General features: G+C 41.0%; 1 protein-coding gene across 1 annotated transcript in view; it reads left to right on the top strand.

Annotated features, from left to right (window-relative positions):
- Nucleotides 1-24043, top strand: part of PDZD2 (PDZ domain containing 2) — a 1063478-nt gene that overhangs the window by 888277 nt on the left and 151158 nt on the right. Inside the window, exons 15-18 of the mRNA XM_078674899.1 lie at nt 4579-4682; nt 11798-11969; nt 15747-16558; nt 18474-18618. Coding sequence (XP_078531025.1) covers nt 4579-4682; nt 11798-11969; nt 15747-16558; nt 18474-18618 — 1233 coding nt within the window. The remainder of the gene's footprint in view (nt 1-4578; nt 4683-11797; nt 11970-15746; nt 16559-18473; nt 18619-24043) is intronic.

The raw sequence follows: 24043 nt of genomic DNA, 5'->3' as shown, positions 1-24043 counted from the left end.
CACACTCCAAACTGATGTCCGTCCTTCGTTACCCCCGCACCTTGTTATAATGTGGCATATTTGTAGTTTTCGAACCACCACACCCCACTGCCCATTTTTGGCATGAAGCTCGCTAAGCTGTCCTTGGAGTTTGTAGGCAATCTCAGTCTTTCTGTGTCAATGCACAGCTTCAGCACCACGTCACGCTACACAGCTTCAGAGGCTCTGTTCTCTCACTGGGTCTCATCTGAATGGATGGTTACTTGGATCCTTATGTCCTTGTTGTGTGCATGTCCCAGTTATATGACCATTCCACGGAACTCTTGCCCCCCTGGCAGGCAGAGGCCAAGAGCTAATGTGGCCCCAAGATTCTTATTGCTTGGCTCATCATCCCAGTGCTTCTCATCTGGTCAGACCTGACTTACTTGATCAAAGATTTCAAAGTTAGTAGTCCCATTTGTGAATGTCTCATCCCCCCGTATGACGCAGGATTGAGGGTCACAGCTTTCTGAGGTTTTCAGGCAGTCTTCTAATAAGTGGCCATATGGATTGTTAATTGTGCATAGGTTACTCTGGTTCATGTCTATAAGGTCAACTGTCTAGACTGCCTGTCCAGGGACTCACCAGCTGTGGCCCTATCTGTATTCCCACTAACAACTTTACCAGTGGCAGCCACACTCAACTTCACAAGCCCACATAAAAACAAGTGATCATAATGAGTTTGTGATGACCCTGGCACTATTAGCAGAGCACATTGGATCTATACTGACTTTATGTCCCAGACCGTGATGTGGTTACTCCAAAAGAACCACAAGTTAGCAGTACTAACCTGGCCAAAGAAATAAATTAACCATACCAGCTACTGCAAATTCTCCTTAAGGTGGACCAGTAAGAATAACTGAAAGTCTAATAGTCTTAGACACTTTTCTAGTGATATTCTCCTTTTCACATCATTGGAATGATAATTAAAGCTCTAAAACCCCTTTCTCAGATTACTTGAGAAGTTGGTGCCATTAATTTACCTAAGGATTGCACAAATAAGGAGCTTGAAGTTAGTGATAGCTCTTTAATCACTGTCCACATCTTGGATATTGGGGATTCAAATATGGCCCTTTTAAGTCAAAGATGAATGTTGCAATCACCAGAATGCTAATTATCCCAATCTGCTTATGGTACTGGAAGAAAAAAAGAGCTCCACATGGACACCTAAGCCTTTCGAGTACTAGAATTGTATTTCCCCGTGTAGGATGCTTAGCCTCACAGTGCATGTAAGTGCTGCGTCCCTATATCTTGACACACCCTACTCCATGGCATCAGTCCTAGGCTCTGTGCAGTTGTGCTGGACTCTGTGGATACACTGTTGTAACTTAATTGCTATACATCCTTCTATTTTTAGTTTTCTGTTGGTCTACATTTCGTCAACTAGTCGGCAATTTGTTTCCACCAAAATGTGTACCAGAATGTGAGGTTGGGATGCTGTAGGGCACAGTCCCAGTCATGGCTGACATTACAACAGGGGTGAATCAGAAATGGCCCTTTTGGGTTTGGGATGTATTGGCATGTGTAAGTCAATTGTAAGATAACATTTCTCCTGCTTAGGAAAGTACTTGAGTGAGGGCTGTGCATTAGGAGAACCTTAACAAAACTTCACTCAGAAGCTAATACATTTTGTATCTTGAGAGATGGGGTGCAGTGATCTTTCTTTTTAGAAACCCTAATTCGGTGGCTCGGAGAAAGGAATCATGAATAGAAAAGGAATGGTGACTATGTCAGACCAATGTTGCCGGTTGAATATTATTTTTAGGTCGAGCCTGGGCAGCGCGTGCATTGCTCCGCGTGGCATGTTATATTAGAATGCACTTGAAGCTCCGCTGACTCTCCGCCCATATTTTTCATTAGCTTGTGTCTTTGTCCTTTGTAAATGCTTGCATCTGATTTGGTAATCGGTTTGTTAGTCCCTCCTTAGTATTGTCTTGTCTTCATTTGTAACCTCCCATGAGGCCTGGACCTTTTACTTCTATTTTTACACTGTCTGTGTTATTTAGTCTGTAAGCACTACTTCTTTAGTGAATTTTTTCTAACTACAGGCAGGACGTGCTATGCAGCAACAAGCAGCCGGGACAATGGCGGCCGCTTCTGTGGAATGCAATAGGTCTCGCATTTAGGAAAGTTTTAGCTATTGGCATTGTAAATGACAATAGCTTAAACTCTCGCAAATGCGACACCTATTTCTTTATAAAACATTTTTGGAGGGTTCTTTCCAAGCACCCCATGCCGCGCTTGCTTTTAATAGAGGCCACGCCCCTTTCATTAGACTCAGCTCTTCTAAAGAAGGGAGCATGACCTATTAAGTGCAAGTGCGGCATGAGGCGCTTAAAAACAAACAATATTTGCAATTCAATAGGTCTCACATTTGTGAGAATTTAAGCTATTGACATTTACAGTGCCAATAGCTCAAAGTCTTTAAGATCTATTGAATTGCAAATGGTTGTTTGATATTGAGGTTGCAGTAAACGTTTGATGAGGAGTTGTTGCCTCTACGTGATCTCTCCTTAAACAGTTGGATGAGGCTACTTTTCTCAAGGTTCGACAAGAATGAGGATGTTGTGTGTATTTCTAAATCAATCTAGGCATTACTCCAAAATGTCCCACTGAAATTGGGTTGTATTGTCACAATGTGGATTTTATTTCTACCTAGTAGAGTTCCCATTGGTGGTATGGCAGACATCATGGTGGAAGATGGCCTGCTCAGGTTTACCAAAGGAACAGGTCTCTACTTTAGTCTTCAGCGTTCCTCCTGAAGAATAGCTCTTATGACACTTCATATTATTCACTATTTTTGTCAATATTGGTTCACTGGTCTTACGTGTAGCTGGGATTTCTAGGAACTATTTTTTCTTTTCTTTGAGCATGTCATGGCCAAACATATCCTGTTTGTAAGCTGACCAAGCTCCCATTAATGTAAAGTTATACTGTGAAGTAATTATTATTTTTTAGGGAAGGAGTTATTGACTTTTTGTATGATGTGCAGAATAATGATAAATAGTACTTTTGCTGCATTTCAACATAGAAATAAAACAACTTGGTAAATAACTGTGATGCAGCGGAAGTTTTTTTTGCCACTTTTACCATTTGGATTCAATTTAATACTTACCAGTCCCTTTCACGTTGCATGAGTTTAAAATGTGTTACCAATTTCTATTGTCTATATTGGCCCTCTTTTCTTTCCGATGAATCATGTATAGTTGATAGGGGTTGGCAAAGGATTGACAGATTTCTAACATGAGGACCTAAATAAAGAAATAATCATTTAATATAACCTTTTGAAATTAATAAAGACAGATTCCGATTACTTATCAATATGCCTTTATCTAAATTAATGTGAATGCTCATCAAGTACAATACAGCTCGAATCATAGATCACCATACAAGAGAAATAACAAAATAGTAATTCATAAAACACATCTCAAATATCCGTGTCATGAGAGAGTGGATAGGTGAAGAGACAAAATAATAAAGACATTTGCAAATAAGATTAATGCAAATTCAGAATATCATACTAACCTATTAGCACAAAATGCTAGAAGTCTGAAAAGCTATTCTCTAGCCAAGATTAAGCTGGGTCCCCCTCAAACGCTAATGAGGAGCAAAGTTAAGAGTCCGGATCAGCAGAACAGCCAGCCAATTAAGTTAGGAAACTGCAACACGGCTCTCTCCTCTCACAAAGTAAACTCGCAAAACTCTCTCCTCTCACAAACATTTCAGTACTAATAGTTATACCCTAATTCACTAAAGATCCAACCCCCCATGTATCATTACATGAAAAATCCTCAAACCCCATTGGATTAGACCAGGGAGTGTCTGGTCACCCCACTTTCGATGAGCTTAACTTTTTAACAGTCCTTTGGAAAGTCCGATAATCTCTTACACGGTTTGTACATTTCTCCAGCTCGCTAATGTTTTAAACTCATAGCACAAGTGTCCCCATACTCCGCTCGGCAAGGAAAGTCCATTGATAATGTTCATTACTTCCTTCACTCAGCCTTGGCCATCATCAGGAACTCACAAAGGACAAAAGACATTTCTTTGCAGCATACTTTTTAATAAGCAAATTAAACCTTAAAAGACTCTTGAGGCCTTCTCTGCAAAACAGTGAAATATGCTCTCGGAAAAACAAATACTCGTGATTATCGTTGTCACTTTACAAAACTCCACTATTAATGCTTCTTTTGCATCACATTATATACATTTTCAAACAGTGAAAATGAAAATCTCATGTCTCTTTTAAGCTTATGACTTCTATTGTTATTATTTTGTTTGGCTGTTATTTCTACATTATTCATTTACATTTGCGACCTACTACAAAAGCACTTGAAACACTAGTTTCTTTCCAGCACACACTTGCGCAGTTTTCATCCTCACCTTTTTAGTTTTGCACAGTTATTTTTCACACAATTATTTTAATAATCCACACAATGAGGAGTTTAATCCAAGCAGGTTTTATTTACGCAAAAACCCTGCTCCATCAACTAACATCTAATCTCCAGTATGTATTTGCGTTTCTTGTTATTAAACTCTATTGTGGTCTTTTGTTGACAGGTGGCCTGTCCAAAAGTCCATCCCCAACAGTGAAGCCCAGACAAGGCGATGGGTCTTCCCCCCTCAGCTGGACAATGAAGCGTTTCCTGGAACCAGCCAGTCGGGTAAGTACACCACGACACCCACTTACCTATATCAGGTAATTCCTTTTGTTATTATAAAGGAATGCACTGTGTGTTCCCTAATCATCTTGTTCAAACTTTTCCAAGTGTTTTGATGTCTACCTTTCTATGAATTTCAAAGCTATATTCATAGAAATATCTTAGCCCACATTTTAGTGCGGACTGTGCTTTTCTTTTGAAAAACAGAAATGTGTATCGCTTGTGTCTGTAGTTAATTTGTTTCCACAGTGTCCGACCACCAGGTCATGCTTACCTAACTTTGAGGATGAAACTGTCCTCCGCAGCTTTGGACACAGTAATAGCAGGGCTGGATAATGACCATCAAAGGCTTTAAGCACTTAAAAGATTTTGGTGCCCCCATATATATCTAATTCAAAATATAAGCAACAATAAACCCTAAAATACAATTCATTTTTCTAACTGAAACAAAACCTACAGTAAGATGGAAAATAATGTTTATTTTTGCATACTTCCTCTTTATTTATAGGTTCAGCAGCACCATTTGCAGTTTTATACCATATGGTCCCTGGTAAATTCGGCAATGGAAATTTTCTTAGGTGCGCCCTACCCTTGATGCCCTAAGCACGTACTTATTTTGCTTAATGGTTAATTCAACCCTGAGTCATAGTTTTTATTTGAGGGAGAAAACAAAATCAAGTATTACAAGAAAGTGAAAGTAGTGAAACGAAAAACAAAGCACAGACTATAAGCAAAATAAAATGGGCCTTCATATGTGAGATTAGGACATTGGGATGTTGGGAGCTTCTATGAAAACAACTGGGTGGTAGCAGATTAGGAACTTTCCATAGGTTCTCTGCCTTGAGTTTTACAATGCATTTAAGAATGAGAGTGAAGCAGAGGTTTATGTGTGCCAAGGGAGAGGAGGACCACATGACTGCTGTCACTAGTGTGAAACCTGGCAGAGCTGAGGCAGTGACTTTGGAGGATTTGCCCCTCCTTCTTACATGATTCTTCCTGGCAGCGGTTGTTCTGTGCTGTCCTGATCTTGCAAGCTGGCATCTGCACCCCCACAGCCCTTGACTGTCACTGTCACTGGGAGAAGCCAGAGCAAGGAGAGGGAAGTTTCCACGAGTCACAGGGAGATTTTACACCACATGGGTCTCCCAAGAGGGATTTAATTTAGGAAATGTGTCCTCGGTGAGTTAAATATGTCTAAAAGCTCATAGCTCTTCCAACATGCTATACTGGCAAGTAAAGCCCTTAGCCTGGGCCAGTAATGCTGGCAGAGGCCTTTCATGCCCGGCCTTGCCCACGGCGTCCGGCTATAAGCCTAAACTAAAGCAAAAACAAGATGGACACGTTTGTTTGCAAATTGTTGTTGAATGGGTTATATTTTCCCTTTGAACAGATTGCTTTTGTGGGGTTTTTCAGGCACTCATTAGCCCAAGTGATTGTTGAATTAATTATTTAGTGGAAACACTCTCAAAGCTGCTTGAGAGAAACATAATTTTAATTTACAGTACCTTGCAACTGATTAGATTTGCTTGTGTGTGATTGCTTCACTTATACAAATTTTACCTTTTACGTCTTGTATCATGCTGGTTTGCCCTGGATTTAATGCATTTAAAATAGCATAGAATTAACCAAATTAGCAGGGCAGAGAGCATGTATTTACCCTCCCAGCATCGCTGGGAATACGTTGAAATGCTCACCTAATTCAGGCAGCATTATGATTGCTAAATAGGTGATGATGCAAATACTGGTGAGGTTCATGTTTTTTCCCCATAACTGATCAATGGGTCACTAAGGAATCGTTTTCAATTTTGTGATGATTTGTGGGAATTAATTGTTTGACTGTGAACATTGTAATGTCAAATAAAGGAGCGAATGGATGTTTCCTATATGTCTCCCTGTGTCATGTCCATTCACGAAGACTGTAGTTTATTGTAAGGAACATTCAGCCACAGCTTTGGGATCCTGAAAAAGACTGATGAACTGTGAGATAAATCACATTAAGATTAACACAATATCTTTAACAAAAGTGGTGCAATTAAGTCATGCAATTAAGATACAAATATGTATTGTGGGGAACAGTAGCTCATGGTTCAGTCATGTGTTCTCTCTTCACCCCAGCCCTTGTGACTCTCTCTTCTCCCCCTCTCATGTTTCCTCCTGGAGCTGTACCAGCAGGTCCCTTCTGGCCTCTCTTCCCCTCAACTGCAGGGCTTGTGTGCTAATGTGACAGATGCAGTTAAAAACATTACAAATTGGCCTGAGTGTTAAATTACGTACCGCATTACACTAACAACTCGAAAGGGGTGACTGGGATTGCAGCATTGTGTATTGATTGAAGTATATGTTGTTATTTAATAACATTTTCCTTTTAGGTGTTATTTATTGGTGTGAATATTGTGAGGTCATGAGCATTTGCATTTAGTGTGAGAGTAATGGTTTGCATGGCTGTTGTGCGAGTTACAGATTGCAGCCCTAACCATAACTTCTGGATTTCAGTTGTAATTTGAAATGGTAACTGTGTTTTATATGTGGACTTCTGAGTTGTTTAACAAAAAATAAGGAAGCCAATCATCCCTCCATTTGAACCTTTGTTTCGGTTTAGTTTCATTCCAAGATTGCTTTAATTCCCTTCTGGGTTTCCCTGTGTAGTGGGCTGCAAAGATTTCTATTGGAGGTAGAATGTGAAATGCTGCTTTTTTGACCATCACCTTAAGTGCATCCCCCCTTCATGGGTTTGCATGAGGAACTTAAAATATCACAGGTAAGCTAAGCATGGTTTCTAGCAAGTGTTGTGCAGACCTGTAAAACTCTGCCAGTTATTAGCCAGTCAGTGATTTTTGGTCCAGCAGCACCTTCTCAGATAGGCATGAAACCTGGGATTCCTCCACTGGGATGAATGTGCTGTAGACCTGTTTACAGCTGCACATCCTCCTTCTTTCTCCTCTTACATCTCTCCCTCTGCATCACCTAGCACCAAGAGACCTACAGGTGTAACCCTGGTCAATACATCACCTTTATCATAACACTCTTGTACCTTTCCTCTCCTCCATTTGTCTCCTTGCACCTTCTGAAGCTGTTTCATATCTATTATGAGCTAACTCTCTCCTTTCTAAGAAACAACCCTTTATAGTCTCTGGTCTCTGCTTCACATGCAGCTCTCACCTTTAACTCACCCTTTCATCTGCTGCAGGCTCAGTTCTCTCCCCTTCATTTCCTAAAACCTCTGTCATCAAGCAAAATCAGCTCATGTACCATCCCCCATACCCCTTCTCTCCCATGGCACACCCTTCTGTCTCTGCTCCCACAGTAGCACTCGCTCCTCCATGCCACCTCGACCTCCCCTATCCCTTTCACACACGCACCTCTACTGCTGTATGCCTGTGAGCGTACCTCGCTAGCAGTGCTTAATTTGTGAAAAAATACGTGCCAGGGCCCTTGTCGGAGGGCCACTGCAGCTTGCACCACCCACTGCCCCTGTCAGCACTGCCAATGACAGTACCAACACAATTATTAACCATTAGAATCCCACAAGTGTGGCAATTCAGACTATTCCATCCCCCAAAGTTATATGAATGACTTGGGGGCAGGTATTAGTCATGTTTTAAGGTGTACCGAGTTGACAAATACCTGTTATTGTGCTCATATCTAAATTAATTAAACAGCGCCATCATGTGGCAGACCATCATAAGCGCAGTGTAGGCAATTGAGTGCCAGTCCTGAGCATCGGAAACCACCGGCTCAAATTAAGCACTGCTCGATAGTATCATGTATGAGGGACATTATTTTGTATAAAGAAGCATGAACAGGCCATGTAGATGCATGGGGATGGAAAAAAATCAGACCATTATTTTGGGAGATCTGTTTTAGAATCTGTTCTATTCTTAGCATGTCAAGAATCGAAGCATTCATACTATTGACTCCGAGAGATGCTGTTTGCTTGTTTCAATCTTTAATCTCTTGTGGAAGAGGTGTGGCGCCGCGGCCAGGGCGACTGACGCTGGAATCTGGGGACCACGGTTCGATCCCCGGCTCCGGCGGCAGGTTAGCCCAGCACCATGTGACTCTGGGCAATAGCTCGCTTAATCTTCCCGAAGGCCCCCCAGCGCCTAGAGACCCTTACGGGTGATTGTGCGCTTTACAAATGTGGACTTTACTTTACTTTTACTTTAAAACATGCTTGCCACCAGTCGGACTCCTCTGTGCTTTAATTCACGTTGTCATATTGTAGAGAAGGATTATTGGGAACAGGGTCTGGCCCCGTGCCTGGTGCCTTCTGGGCAGAGTTGTTCCTAGCTGACACTGTGACAAGGAGGCTGGGCCTGTGGCATGACTGTAGAACATGGTCTATGTGGGTACAACTTGCCAGATTAGTGGGTTCATATCAGGCTGTTGTACTGTTCCTGTTTATAATGGTTGTGTTGCATTATATTGAGGTTGTCAATATCAGTCTACATTAGTATCGTATCCACAATAGCTATCTTTCACTTGAATTGTAACCAGGTCCAACTTGAAACATAGGCGCATCGTAGATGTTCGGCTAGATCGCCCCCCGCTGGGATCCACAACCGCAGTTAGATATGTTAGACTTTTGGGTCACGTGCAGTTCCAAGTTAACGCAGTGGTACCTTTGAGGTGTTAAGAGAGCTTGTAGATATCTCCACACTCCCCCATATCAACTGTAATCCACATCTACATGAAATGGAATCCCCTGCCAGAGCTTTGAAGTGGGCCATCTCAAGCTATTGCTGCAAAATTCCACCCCCAAAAATGCATTTCATGACCTAGGTGTTGGGAAACGTCTAACGGACCAAATATTTCCTCTTGTTTAGGCCATTATGTAAGGGATTCACCCAAGCCTAGCATCCTTGGGGTCCAGAAGAATAGTTTGAATTCTGACATTCTTTTTTGACTGGCCTGCCTGAATTTTTGCTACTCTGACGCTTTTTGATTCATGCTATTGGCTATGCACTGGTCTGGTGACAGAGCCTGGTGCTTTAATTTTTTAACCTGGTGTCAACAATGTATTGATGCAGCCCTACTGAGAAGCATGCACAATATTTGAAACCAAAACCAGTTCAACACGTCTTTAAATATCACCCCGTTTTCTCTGTCACTAAAACATTCACTTCCACAGTGGTGCCGTGCTTCATGTCGCACACTTGTCATGTTTGCATGCTACTGCGGACAGGAACCAGCCCAAATCTGATGTTTGTTTATGTCGGATTCCACTATAATCTACGTTCCATCTAAGCAAGCCTGCTGCTGTTTCTATCTAACTCAGCCCATACATATCCCAATCTAGTCCAAAGGATGTAGACAGACCAACACAAAAGTGCCTACTGAATGCGTCTCAACTATGTTTTTAGATATGTAAGGACGAGGGGTAAGCATTAACTTGTGTTACTGGGCAAGGGCATAGTATTAAGGGTATTTGTTCCTCCACTTTAAGAGTGGACACGGCATTGCCCGGTCCTGCTCGTTCCATCTTGAGTTGGTTTCTCTAAAGTGCCTTTCCCCACTCCCTCACAAGCGTGGTCTTTTTAACCTTTCCATTTGTATGAGCTTGAGTTTCACTGTCCTGGGTTACTCTTTGGCCCTTGTTTGTTGTGCTTTGGTATCAGAGGTGTTAGGGCAGGAACGCCCTACCTGAGGGTCTTCCCTTGCTATACCATATGATAATCCAGCCTGGACTCCAACCGGTTGACTATGAGTCCTGTGGTTTTTATCCCTCTAATTCCAGACTGCTCCTTTAGTGCTTCGCTGCTCATTGCCTTTAAGAAGATGCTCACAGGATTCACATCTCATCGATTCTTAAGGGTCAAAATGCAATATCTAGTAGTACGGCCACTTCCTACACCCTTGATGTTTTTGGTTACACTTAACATTATCAAAGATGAGTCTGTTGAGGTTCCTCCCTCACCAGGATGTGTCAAAATGTAACCCGTGTGTTGGTGGTGCTGCGTGGGGCAGTGCGATTAGGTCCCATGAATGCGTTGTTGTGCGTGTCTTTGTTCTCAGACTTATGCGAGAGTGTGGCATTGAAGCCTGTGATGCTCTATGTAGGGTGTCCATTCTACTGCATGTCATAACGGATACTATCTCCAGCATTGATTGGTCTTGTCAACTACAACTAATTGCTATTAGGTGAGGTTGAGCTCCTAACACCAAGAACTAGAAGTCTGTGCGATGACATGGAGGGAGATCGTCACCCTATTTGAGGCATAGTTGTTTACCCTCTTCAGCTGTGTCACAAGCTATAGTCACAAGCACAGATTCTTTAGTGTTAACTTGAATTATTCCAATCTAAATTTCAGAATGATGTCCCAATGAAAAAAGGCTGCTTTAAACCTGTCTCTTTTTAGCGGAGGCCGAAATCACTTGCAAAGAAGTTTGCTAGTCTCGTATTCAATCCAACGTATTCACACCTCTTGAATTTAAGAGTCCATATGCTAAAAAACCTCAAAGGAACCTGTGCTCACAGGTGCTGTACACAGTAGACACAAATACAGTACAGTAATTGAATTTTGTGTCAACCAAATGGGGACCGCAGCTGGGAGAGTCCATTCAATTTAAATAAATATGCACTTTTGAGATTTACGAAATCCTTCTGCAACTTTTAAGATTTTAAGAAGTTTAGTTGTGCCCGTTTTCTCATGTTAATGCTCTATTACTTACCGGTAATCTTCATTACTCCGGGTCCCGTTGTCCTCGTCTCATTCATTACAAAGTGCGTAGGAATGGGACGAGGACATAAGGGACCTGGGGGTAATGCTCTATTACTTACCAGTAATCTTTATTACTCCGGGTCCCGTTGTCCTCGTCTCATTCCTACGCACTTTGTAATGAATGGGACAAGGACATAAGGGACCTGGGGGTAATATATTTGCAAGTAAATCTTTCCTGTGAGTTGAATCCTTTTTTTAACAGGAACCCGTTAAGAAATTTAGCAATGCCCAATATATATACTTTTAATTCGTTATACGTAATGGGTTTAAACCAATAAGGTGTTTTGCACAGCTGGACATATGATCTATGTATAAGGTATTTAACTTTAACCAACACTTAAAGTAATATGCTAAGTAAACTTGAACAACCTAACTTTTTCTGTGCTGTTTATTCAGCAGGAGTCCGTGAGTTCGGAATCGGAACTCTCCCAGTACTTTCCACAAGATGTTCCGCACCAGTTGTCATTTTCAGACACCGTGGTAACAGGCTCCAGTGACGAAGAGCAACGTGGCCAGCAAAGTAGAAACAGCTCCATGGACGACGGGACAGCCCTACCTTGCAGTGCAGGTAAGAACCAGTAATAATCTTTGCGACAGATCAGCTTTATACTTGCATTGCCTTTGGAAACTTCATGGGTGTGCGATATATGAACCATTTTCTGTTGTGGAAGAACAATGATAGTCCCTAAATTGGGAACACAATATCACAATAGAAGTGACACGGGCTGGTGGAGGTGAAGCCGGACCAAATAAGGGCTCGCAGGGAACCCCTAACGACGGCAGGACCACTGGAAGGGCAAAAGCCATCGAAAAAAGATCCGTAAGGATTGGGCGTGCCTTTATGAAAAGTAGGAACTGCCCAATAACATGGAGAAGGGCGGGACGACCAAGAGGGTCTAATAGTGGCAGGGGCCGACCTTACCATAATCAGACCTCGCCTCATCGTCTTGGAATAGAAACATATTGTACAAATAAACCGCATTAATTGAGGCTTACAGGTGTTATGATGTTACATTTTCCTCTTTTAATTTTTATCAATCAGCTATTTTTTCTTTTTTGGCAGGGATCCACATACACATTTTAGTAAAGTGACCGAGTTAACAAGCATTGGCATAGCCAACAGATCTCGCCTTTTGGATGCCAATGCAGACCTAGTTTTGCCATTGTTTTTTTGCCACGCCAGGACAGAGGCCTCCATGTAAGAAGTATGCCTGGTTGTATATATGAAGTCTGAACACTATGAGAGTTTTTAACGGTTGTTAATTACACAAACACATGTGAAATTGCATAACATCAGCTCAACATTCTGGAAACATCCTTTATTCTCCCTGTGCACTCATGTAACGCGCCGACTACCTTTGGGTCGCGATCGTGCTACATAATGATGTGGATTTGAGTCTCAGCTTCGGCTCAACATTCTGGGCATATGATTTAATCTCCCCATGCGCTCATGTGAATCGCTTGAGCACCTTAGGGTCCAGATTGTGTTATATAATGATGTAGGTTTGGGTCTTGGCGTCGGCACAATAATCTGGGCAAATCTTTTAATCTTCCTGTGTGCTCATGTAAAGAGCTTGAATACCTTCGGGTTGAGATCATGCTATATAATGATGTGGTCAAGATGGTGACAGACAGCACATGACAAATCCAACATTGAAACAAAAGAAGAACATGACTGCCAATTTCATCACGTGATATATATACTGAAACAGACAAAGGACTATTGATTACTTTTCTGATGACCTTACCATCAATGGCATTCATGGATAAGTACGTTATTGTGCAATGTCGTCATTTCAACCTCACATAATCTTTACAGCAGTATTTTCTAATAAAATATGTTTGTTTTCATGTTCAGTCACTTAAGTTAGCAATATAGTATGTTGCCCATATAATGTGCTTGAACTTAAAATAACTGTCACCCAAGAAAATATTTGTGGAGGTAATGTGGGGTAACGGCCAGAGCTGCCGACTTTGGATTTGAAGGAACTGGGTTCAAGTCTTGGGCTTGGCTCAATATTCTGGGAAAATCATTTAATCTTCCAGTGCGCTCATGTTGAGCGCTTGGAAAACGTCAGGTCAAGATCGCGATCTATAATGATGTGGTGCGATGGTGACAAATGAAAGTGGGTCCCGTGGTAATAAAGAACTGAAAAGATTTAGCATTTGTGTGCAGTGCTCTTGAACAAAGTAAAAAGTAGTCCCTTTTACAATTGCTAAAATGCAATAAGTGGAAGAGTACAAGTCCTATGGTGCTGCTCCGTTGGAGTAATCATTTGATGAAAAGGTGGGACCAAGAGGAAAGATTAACCACTCAGAGGCAAAGATTTTTAAAGGACTCTGACATAAACAAATGGAAAGCAGTGAGCGGGCAGTAGGCCCTCAAAGTATATACAGCATGTCTCATAGAGACAGCACAAGTGCTATCTGGGCTCAACCTACAAAGGAGATGTGTAACTGTTGACCTTATACATGAAGAACAAATTCTTTACTCAATGATTTTTAGCGTAAATGGTCACCAAGCAATGTTTTTTCAGGAGCAGATTAGTTTAATTAAATATAAAACACATCCATACGTGTTGCAATTCTAGGCCTCATTATGAATGCCCCGTAGTGTCCATACAATTGCCATCACTGGTAATCCAAGTAATTATGCTGGTGGCAAATGATGGACGTTTTTTGCGAATAACATGGTAATCAGGTTTAACGTGCCAATTCCCACATGATTCTCTCCTGGGTTTCACATATCCCCATGTGAAACACTACAGTGTGTTATTCCAATGTAGACAGTCTTAATCTTTAAATTTTCCCCATTCATATTATCTGAGGCACTTGTGACAAGACTATTACGGTGTGAGAAGGAATGACACATTTTATGACTGCTTTTTAGGTATGCTATAGTTGGTTGATTTTTTCATCTGCTAAATTAGTCTTCTCAGGTTCCAAACATATACACCAATATTTTATCAAACCTGCAGCATATAGGCTTGAATATGGTTCCATTTGGAAATACAGCTACTTTAAATAGTATAACAATGTTTTGTGTTTACCCTTTTTCAGTAGCATATATTGCCTGGTGATTGCTGCTCAAAGTTGTGATTAAGCAACAGGAGATGGTTGTCTTCGTTCCAATTCAATGTGTACTGATTTGCGGTGTGTTGGCTAGAGTTTCTTTTTGCTATTTTAGGAGTGGTGTGGACAGGTGCCGAGAAGGTAGGATTTAAATCTTCTGAGCTGTCACACTATGCTCTTCTGACTTTAACTGATGCGGTCTGTCACCAGCATGCACATGGGTTGAGTAGTCCACAGGGCATTATCCTGTATAAAGGTGATTCCTGTTGGTCACTAGCCAGGATAAAAAGAACCTGTGGAGTATTGCTCTTAGTTCTGGCTGAAGGGGTAGGCGGAATTTGGTGAATGCCTACAAACTCACATATTTGTAGGGTGGTCACCAATGAATTTCTAGTACTTTACTACTTTGAAATCACTCGCAAATGTTGTCCTATCAAGGTCAGTAATAAATAGATTTTCATTAAGAGGAGAGGGTGGAAAAAACATCACCAATTCACGGAGGACTGTGAGAGGAGTAGTCTCCATGGTGAAAAACTATTTCCTTGTAGAGAGTAAAGAATAAATATCTTAGTAAAAATAGTTATCCATTTGAGTATGCATGGGTGTCTATGACTTTTATTGATAGCTAGGAACTCTTTATAAATTTAATAAAAGTAAAAAGTGGATTTTAAACGTAGGAATAGGTTCCTCAAATGATTGAATATATTCTTTGCTTTTGGGCGGCAGGAGGAAGCTGAAGGTTAAGTTCAATCCTGCCATTCTGATGATGGTACAGTCAGAAAAAGTTATACAGAAACATACTTTGATCCCTTGCTCTACTACAAACTAGGTAATCAGACCTAACAAGCTAATTCGTCACAGGACAACATTCCTCAATCTGGCTCAGAAACTCAAACACAATTGCTCAATAAGCTCATTATCGTCCTAATGGTCAGTGGTGGGCAACCTAGTTTAGAAACCACTACATGTTTGAGGTTTCCACATTACTTTAATCTCCATCTGTGAACTACTTCTACTTTAATTAGCAAATTAGAAGTCATTTGTATTGGAGATGTCACTTTTTGGAGATAAAAAAGCAAGCTTAAGCAAACCCATACTCTCCCTCTTAACATCAATACCTATTAGGTTGATGTATTGTTGAGCATGTTTGTTTTTTGTGATTTTGGAAGAGACCCAAGGAATGTTGTGTTGCTGTCTAGTTTAAAGCCAAAACTATGTATCAATTTAAGTTTTAAGAACATTTATATAACTGTATTTATGCGTTCTTTTCCAGTGGTCAAAGAAGCTAAAGCAATAAAATCAGAAATCTTTGGATCCCTCAGCAATGGAAAGTGTCCTGGTCCTATTAACAAGCATGTAGCTGCCGCTCGCCAAGCTAGCCTTAATGGCAGCCCCCAATCTGTCCGCAGCCCACTTACGCGGCAGAGAAGGATTATTTCTTATGAGGGTGACTCTAGCGATGAGGACGATTTTGTTAAAGAAGAGGATCGACTTCCTCTTCAAAGGGGCCTAAGAGAAACCAGGCAGAAAAGTTCAGGCGAAGAGTCCAGTGTCACCATAACATCTTCTGTCGAAGTCGAGGAGAACAATCAGGACAACGGACTACCCCGTAATGCCAGCAATGAGATCTCTACCCCTTTATTTGGCAGCTCAGTGGAGTCAGAGGACAGCAGTATGGAGCAAATGGTGGACTCCCCCTTTTTCCCAATAAAGACATTTGATTACTCCGGGACACCTGAGCACTATCCTACTAATCTAACCATCTCAGAAGGACAGGTTGAAGTAAAACGATCTCCGAAACTGGAACACAAGGCGGTCACAAGGGTAAAAAGCATGATGAGTGTTGAATGCCCCAATCTCCCAAAGCAGAAGAGTGAAGAGAGCTGTTCCTCCAACAAGCAAGGTGTGCGGACCCAAACACACAGCAGGAAGCTGGAAGGATCTGATGACTCAGGACACCACAGTCCAGATATCGTTCAACTTTCGCGAAACGAGCACGAGTCCTTCGGGCTGGATTTGGAAATCATGTCCTCGCCCTTGAAAGTGCTGATAACGCGATTACGAGCTGGCGGTGCAGCAGAAAGGGTATAGTGAAAACTGCAGTTTTGTATGATTTTTTTGTTGCGGTAAACATTTAGTAAAGTAAATGTGTGTAATGATCTGTGTACTGCACCGCTTTGTTAGTGGTACAATTTAGTTTCTTGTGTCATAGAGACCTGGCAAATAGCCATCTGTGTTCAGTGGTGATTAGTACCTCACTTACTTGTCTTATTAAAACGTAAAAAAATCCTAGAGCCACATAAGTGCATTTGAAGACATATCTGTGATCAATTTAGATTTCGTTCAGGAACCAAATTTGCCTTAATCATTCCATTGCATTGAGGTTTATTATGCAGCTCAATGCACTTTCACAGTTTCTGTAATCGCAACATGATTAATGGTTTTAAATGCTAACTTGTAATGTTTTATTCCGATTTCCACTCCAGATGTCAGGGCTTTGTCAAGGCTTTCATTCAAAAATATAATTTGACTACATTATTAAAATAATGGTAACAAACTCATGCCAAGAGTGCTTGCAATGTCCCTCCTAACGAGGCGTTTAGGCAGTCTAAACAGTGTGTTTCTGGAGTTAGGGGCAAAAATGTGGACTACTGTGTCATGTTGTGCCTAATTTGCAAAACACTAAGTGCCAGAACCCTTTTCAAGAGGCCTCTGCAGCTTGCACCACCCATCGCCCCTGCCAGTGGTGGCAACGACAGGACAAACTCAACTAGTAACCCTCAGACTGCCACAAGTGTGACATATCAGGCTATTACAGGCCTCCCAAAGCTATAAGAATGGGTTGGCAGCAGATATTATTTATATTTAAAGTATATTGAATTATTCATCTCATAATTAGACAACACCACTATGTGGTGAACTGTCATTAGTGCTGGTGTTGAGAATTTAGTGCTGGTTCTGAGCACTAGAAAACATCGGCTCAAATTAAGCACTAGGGTTATCACAGAGACAGAACTCGAAGAGCAAGCTGAGAATATACATAAACGATGAGATATTCTCAGAGAGTTTACTGGTTATCAAAGTCTCGATGTTCTTTGGTAACCAGGTTAAAGGAGCAACAATGGGTGCTCTGCACAAAGTGTGAGGATAGTAAAAAAAATTATACAATTAGCTTAGACAGTGCTCAAAGGAAAAAGGGTTGGTTACCAAACAACCCTAGTATGTCCCTCTATAATGGTAGACAAACAACCTCAACAGAATAATCCGAGCAATCAGGTTATAATAAAAAGTCAATGTTCTTTCCCACAGTAAATGATGTAAAGTCCACTTTAATCCAATTCACCTGTTTGGGTCAAAGGAGGTGTAGTTCATAAATCTTCACAAACAAGGTAAGCAAAGTTCCACACAGTCAATGTAAATTCCCATCAATGGTAGAGTTATACTGCCAAAATACAATGGTTTAGCCAATAGTACGGTTCAGCCAACATGTGTTTCGTCGATAGGTAAGTGATACCTCGACTTCTTCAGGGCTGGTATATCAATGGAAAGCCACTCAATCATAGAGGGTTGTTTTCTGTGTCTGGGTAACTGGCTCAGTGTTGCTGGGATCAAAGACCATAATATAAATGTATTCCAGTATAACAGCAAAAAAGTAGCTCATCAAGTAGAGTACTCCTCGTGTACACACGGCGAAGTGGACTTTACATCAATTACTGTTGGAATGAACATTGACTTTTTATTATGACCTGAGTGCTCGGATTATTCTGTGGAGAAGGTCTCAATGTTGCCTTGATACAAGATTTGTGGAAGAGAGAACTTCAGTGATTGGTTATATGTTTCTGTATATTGTAACAACAGCTTTTATGGGTTTTACTGCAGCAGAAAAGGATTAATGATTGTCGAAAAGTGTTCTGACTTCTAAACCTGTGTGACAGCTTTTGCTCCAGGGGAGTGGTTTGGAGATAATTTGTCTTGTTTGTCACAACTATTTCTTTGGTAGGAATCTATGGGAAGGTTGGCGTCCGGGGATGAGATTCTGTCTATCAATGGATTCTCGATCAGCGGAATGACATATGAGGAAACTTGTGACTTTGTCAGGAACCTACCGACGTCGGTGTCTCTTGAGGTGCAAAGATCTTTATCGGGTATGATCATTTTATTGTGGTGTTCATAGATTTCTTGAAGCTGGTTCTGTTTACAAATTGAAACCTGGTGTACGTATAACATTTTACTTCAGTTTAATCAAAATTAGTTCCCAAGTGTGGCCAAATGAAGTCGGTAGGAAGGTGTCACAGTCTTTTGTGGTAAATAGATTAGCTATGTAGTCAATTAAATTAGTAGATTCTGTGCATCGCGTAATATATATTGGGTTACAGTATTTAAAATGTTGTATTTTGATGCAAATATTGCAGTGTATCTGTCGTCTTGCCCCGCTTCCCCTTTGCAGTTTCCCTCTACACCTCTGCCTGCCTACACAACATGCAGAGGGATATGCCACACTCAACTGTGTTTTAACAATAATAATAATAAATGTTCTTTATTCTGGTATCCAATTTAATGGACTTCAATTTATCAGCATTGGAAGGATGAACATCTGAATGGGCCTTTCCAATATTTGAGAGAGTCAGCTGTAGACCACCTAAAGATCACTACTTAGGTCCATAACAAGAGAGATTAACCCACTGTTTGTCAGGACATATCAGGTCTGCAAGAACTTGGGAAGATAAAAACCTCTTTTTCTAGAGGGATATAAAACCTACTTTGCCCCTGTGGTGGTTCAACAGCAGGGAGGGCCATAGGGGGAATTGATCATTTTTTCTTAGTGAAATTATGCGGGAATATCAAGGATCTTGCATGGTACTCACATTTGTTACAATTTCTGAAGGTATCTTTCCCTGGCTCCACATCTATAGCATTAATTATTTTTTATAATGTGACAGCTTGGTTCTCCAGTTTAAGTTCCGCCTTTGAAATGTTGAAGGGGCATGGTTACAGGATGGAAAAGGCTGTATTAGTGGGTGATTTCATGTGCCATTTGTGTGATTGCCCTTTAGATGTAGCTAATAGCAAGAACAAATGTATGATGGTCGAAGGGCTTCACATTGTTCACACGAGGGAGGGCTCAGAGTTAAATACAATTGTAGGTACCCAAAACCTCTTTCTTGGTATGGAAAAGCTGGTAAAGTCCACAAATCCATGTATTTTGCCAACATTTAGAGGGAGAGGCTGCGCTTCTACAATAGATTATAAAATTTTACCAGCTCCTTTGTTTTTGTTCATTTTAAATTTTAACGTAGTTCACAGCCCTTTTAGTGATCACAATCCCCTGTCCTTAGCCATTGGCGGGTTAAATGGTGGTGTTAGTACTTTGGCAGAGGCACAAGCTGTGATCTCTCTCTAATTAAAATAGGAGGCTTAGATGGTCTGAGGTGGACCTTACTTAGTTTAAAGCATATCTTTTTTCGGGGTGCTGGGAAGAGATTGCCACGTGTCTGGATTTATGGTCCACTAGTGGGGCTAATTTGTTGGCATTTGCTGGTATAGCACAGAAGGTGTCTGCACTACTAAAGGTGGTGGTGACAAATTTTAGGTTGCAGGAACCAAAATGGTTTGACCGTAATTGTTCTAAGGCTCTCCTACAATTGAATGCTGCTTTAAAGTGGGCAGATATAGATAGAGATCATGTTGCCTGCAGTCAGAGGGGATGCAAAAGGCACTTGCAAATTGTAAGCTTATTTTACGCAAGAGTACCTGGGATTAATTAGCTCAAGCCTGTGACACCAAAGATCGCTCTTTGTTTTGGAGGGTGATAGTCAAGTCTTGTTTTGGCGATGTAACTGGCCCGACCACATGCCCTCGCATCACTTAGCAACAGTAGAAGGAGCAATTTGAAGGGATATATAATTTTGGGTTTAGTGAAGGCGAGGAGGACTGGGCTGGACTAGCATGAGGTAGAGCGAATGTGGTTTTCATGTTGAATGAAGTAACCCAGGGTATTCGGGCACTATCTCCCAATAAGGCCCCAGGACCTGATAGGATATCCCTCAATTGTTTTTGGACGTTATTGAGATCTGGGGTCCAGCCTTGACTCTCGTATTGAACGCTTCTGTGAGGCAAGTTGCGCCGCCCGCGTGGTCCACAGCCGTAATCGCCCTGATTTTCAAGAAGGGGGACAAGGCTTATCCCCAGTGCTATTGACTGATGTCACTGATTGATGCAGCGGTAAAGGTCCATGTGTATTTAAAAAAAAGCTAATGTTGTGGGTAGGTGAGAACTATATATTTTCTGAGGATCAATATAATTTTAGGCTGGCTGGGTCGATAATGGATTAATGCCTAACCCTATATCTATACAAAAGGGAAGGGGTCCCAGAGCACTGTATTATAAGCAAAAATTACAACTTAATATAAATAGAAGAAACAAATGCGATCAATTTTCAGGAACATTGTTGTTTAATCACAATGCGCCATCCTAAATGTATTGTAAACAAAAATGCATGTTGACATCATGAAAATAGTGCCCCACAGGATGTGGGAAGGCTGGTGTCAGTGAAAGGAATAGTGCAAGGTTTTAGGGAAGTGACATAGTGAAGGTCATGCAACCTTATTATCAAAACAATTCTCAATCCTGGCTTTCTGAACAGAGCCAGACACATACAACATAAATGTTCCTAGAGTTAATACACCATGCTTCTAAAAATCACAATAAATGTCACGCTTGGGGTAGAAGCTGGCTGGCGGACCGGTTGTCGACATTTTGACCCTACAATATGATAGGAAGATGTAGGACCTTAAACCTATATCTAATCATAAATAAGTATACTGTTGCCCGACCTGAATCACTTAATTCCGCATTTATGAAGCTCACATCCGATTTTGACAGGGTCAATCGCAGTAAGCTGTAGTATCTACTTCTTTCGATGGGGGTGGATCCGGATAGCGTGCTTTTCTCATCAGATTTACATGCCCTCTCTTTGGCCTCGGTGCGGTACTCTCAGTGTGGCTTTTGCACCCTGACCTCCAGAACAAGTAGGGGAGTTTGCCAGGGATGTATTCTTGTCCCTTTTTTACTTACCTTTTATATTAATGATTTGGAACGAGCCCTTCTCTCAGTGTAGGCGGAATGTCCAAGTGTTGGGATGAGATCGCTTCCGGTTGTATTGTATGTGATGACGCAGCTCTCCCGGCACGGACCGCTGTGGAACTGCAGTCTTTACTGGATAAGTGTGTCGCCTTTATGGCTAGTTTGGGCCTTGCAGTACATTTTGCAAAATCATATGTCATGGTAGTTGGCACACGGTCCACCAGTGGGAAACAATATCCTTGGTAAAGTCACAGTTTTCTCATACCTTGGGGTGCTGTTCGGCGTGAACAAAATCTGGAAGCCCTTGACTGTGGGGAGGAAAGGTGAGCTTGTTAAGGCCACAGGTGCAGTGGCTAGTTTTGCCCAGAAGTTGGACTCTAGGCCCCCCAGCAATTTAGACAAGATGTATCAGGTTAAATATTTCTCTAAGGTTCTATATGGCAGTGAGGTATGGGGATACACAACATTTGACAATATTCAGACTTCTAAAAATATGTTTCTAAGACATATGTTTCATATCCCAAAAGTACCCTACTTTCTCTGCCCTTGGTGGGCTAGGAATAAAATATATAGGACGTATTATTGCTCTGAGACCCTTGTTATGTTGGATCTAGATATGGTAGCTCAGTTGAAAAGGCAGATTCTTTTACATTGCTTGTCCCTTGATTGTGTGTATAAAATTCCTTGGATCGCTTATGTGAAGGCAGCTCCTATCACCCTGGGCAGGGACGATATATTTTGCAACCTCCAAAGCCTTTGCCCTTTGAAGCTGAATGGGGTGAGGGTTCAGTTTTTAGAACACAAATTCTTACAAAGAGAACAGACAGAGCTGAAACCTATGGGCCGGGGGCATATGCTCCTAAAAACAGCACCGGATATGGTGCCATATTTATCCACCGTAACTAATATGAGGGATACATTTCTTTTGGCCAGATTCAGATTTAATCTGTTGCATCATCTTTTGGCATCTCCCAGTGGATGGAGCCCGCCTGGCACTTTTATCTCCGCAGGACACCTTAAATTTTTTGATGTTTTGTAAATATTTTAGTGTGCCCAGAAGACTGTTTATTATTCTGCTACTGAAATTCTACTGAAATTCTTGATTTTTATGCAGATTCGCCCAGCTCTTATGTTCCTTCAGCTCCTCCCCAATGTACATGTCATACCTGCTATTTCAGGCTTTCTCAGAGCCGCGTTGAGATCCAGGCATTCCAGACCCGATTTGGGGATTTTAATATGAGTAGTATTAGTGCTGTTATTCTTAAGGGGTCTTCTACTTGCTGTTTTTATCATTTTTATGGTTCTTATTTAGATTGAGTTTTATTCTTCTGATATGTTTGTACCATTTTATTATCATGCTCTTTTTAGGGTACTCACCAAGTCATCTTGTGGGCTTTATAACATTTTCCATTCTACCACTGGTGCACGGTGCCTATCAACAATTCATTTACCTCTTCACTTCCCACCTCCAAATGTGGCTCAAAAACCATTCCTTCGTGGCAAGTAGTTTCCATTCCCACCACCACATCTGCTTCCTTCTCCCACTTATTGGCTCTTAGAAAAGGTTCATCCTGGTCCCTTGATTGACATGCCACTGATGCGCTATCCATCCTCTTTCCCATATGCTGATTTTTCTTAAAATGGTTTGAGATTGTCAATATGTACTGTTTTTGATGTAACTCCTGTACATCAATTGTGTCAAATACACTAACCAAATAAATCAGATTATTGCAGTGACTGTTTTTCCACGGGCGTCACAATAAATTATTATTCAGTGTGTAGTGTTATATGATTCCCTGTGGTCCACAAATTCTGACTGACCGATTATCCTAGCTCAATTAAAAACAAATTAGTTTACTATCAGAACTTCATAAAATAGTTACTCTTTGGGAAACAGTAAAAATATATTGTTTTACATAGTATATTTATATTTTAAAAGAGTAACTATTTTATGAAGTTCAGATAGTAAACTGATTCCTAAAATGTTTCTTTTTAGAAATCTGTGTAATTTGGCATATTTTAGCCTGTAGCTACACACACAAATGCAGCACTCTTTTATAGTTCATAATTCAACTTTAGCATAAATGGAGGCATTTCTTTTATATGGCATTTAGTGTGGCGCTATAAAGTTTAATGGAATTATACCTGAAAATGTGTAACAAAATCTGTTTTTTACGTGAAGCATCTACTGCACCTGGGCCAAGTTCTCGGCAGGTAAAATGGCAAACAATAAAAAAGAAATAGCTTCCAAGGCTATGTGACTGCCTTTGTTTAGCCAGGTTGCCGTCAGTCTTATTTTAGAAAAATAAGAGTAAAATCCCAAATCTTCTTCATAACCTACAGTTTGTGTTTTGAACTATATTTTGAACTATTTCTAAGGACACAGACTCCTAAACATTGAAACAAGCAGAGGGTATTGAGCTCCAGACATTAAAGAACAAGCCTAGGTTCTAGCACTACTACTAATGTAAGAACTAAAAGAAAATA

This window comes from Lissotriton helveticus, chromosome 2_1, assembly GCF_964261635.1.
Source record: "Lissotriton helveticus chromosome 2_1, aLisHel1.1, whole genome shotgun sequence".
Taxonomy (NCBI): Eukaryota; Metazoa; Chordata; class Amphibia; order Caudata; family Salamandridae; genus Lissotriton; species Lissotriton helveticus.
Note: the sequence above shows the minus strand (reverse complement) of the source record. Positions and strands in the feature narration are given on the sequence as shown.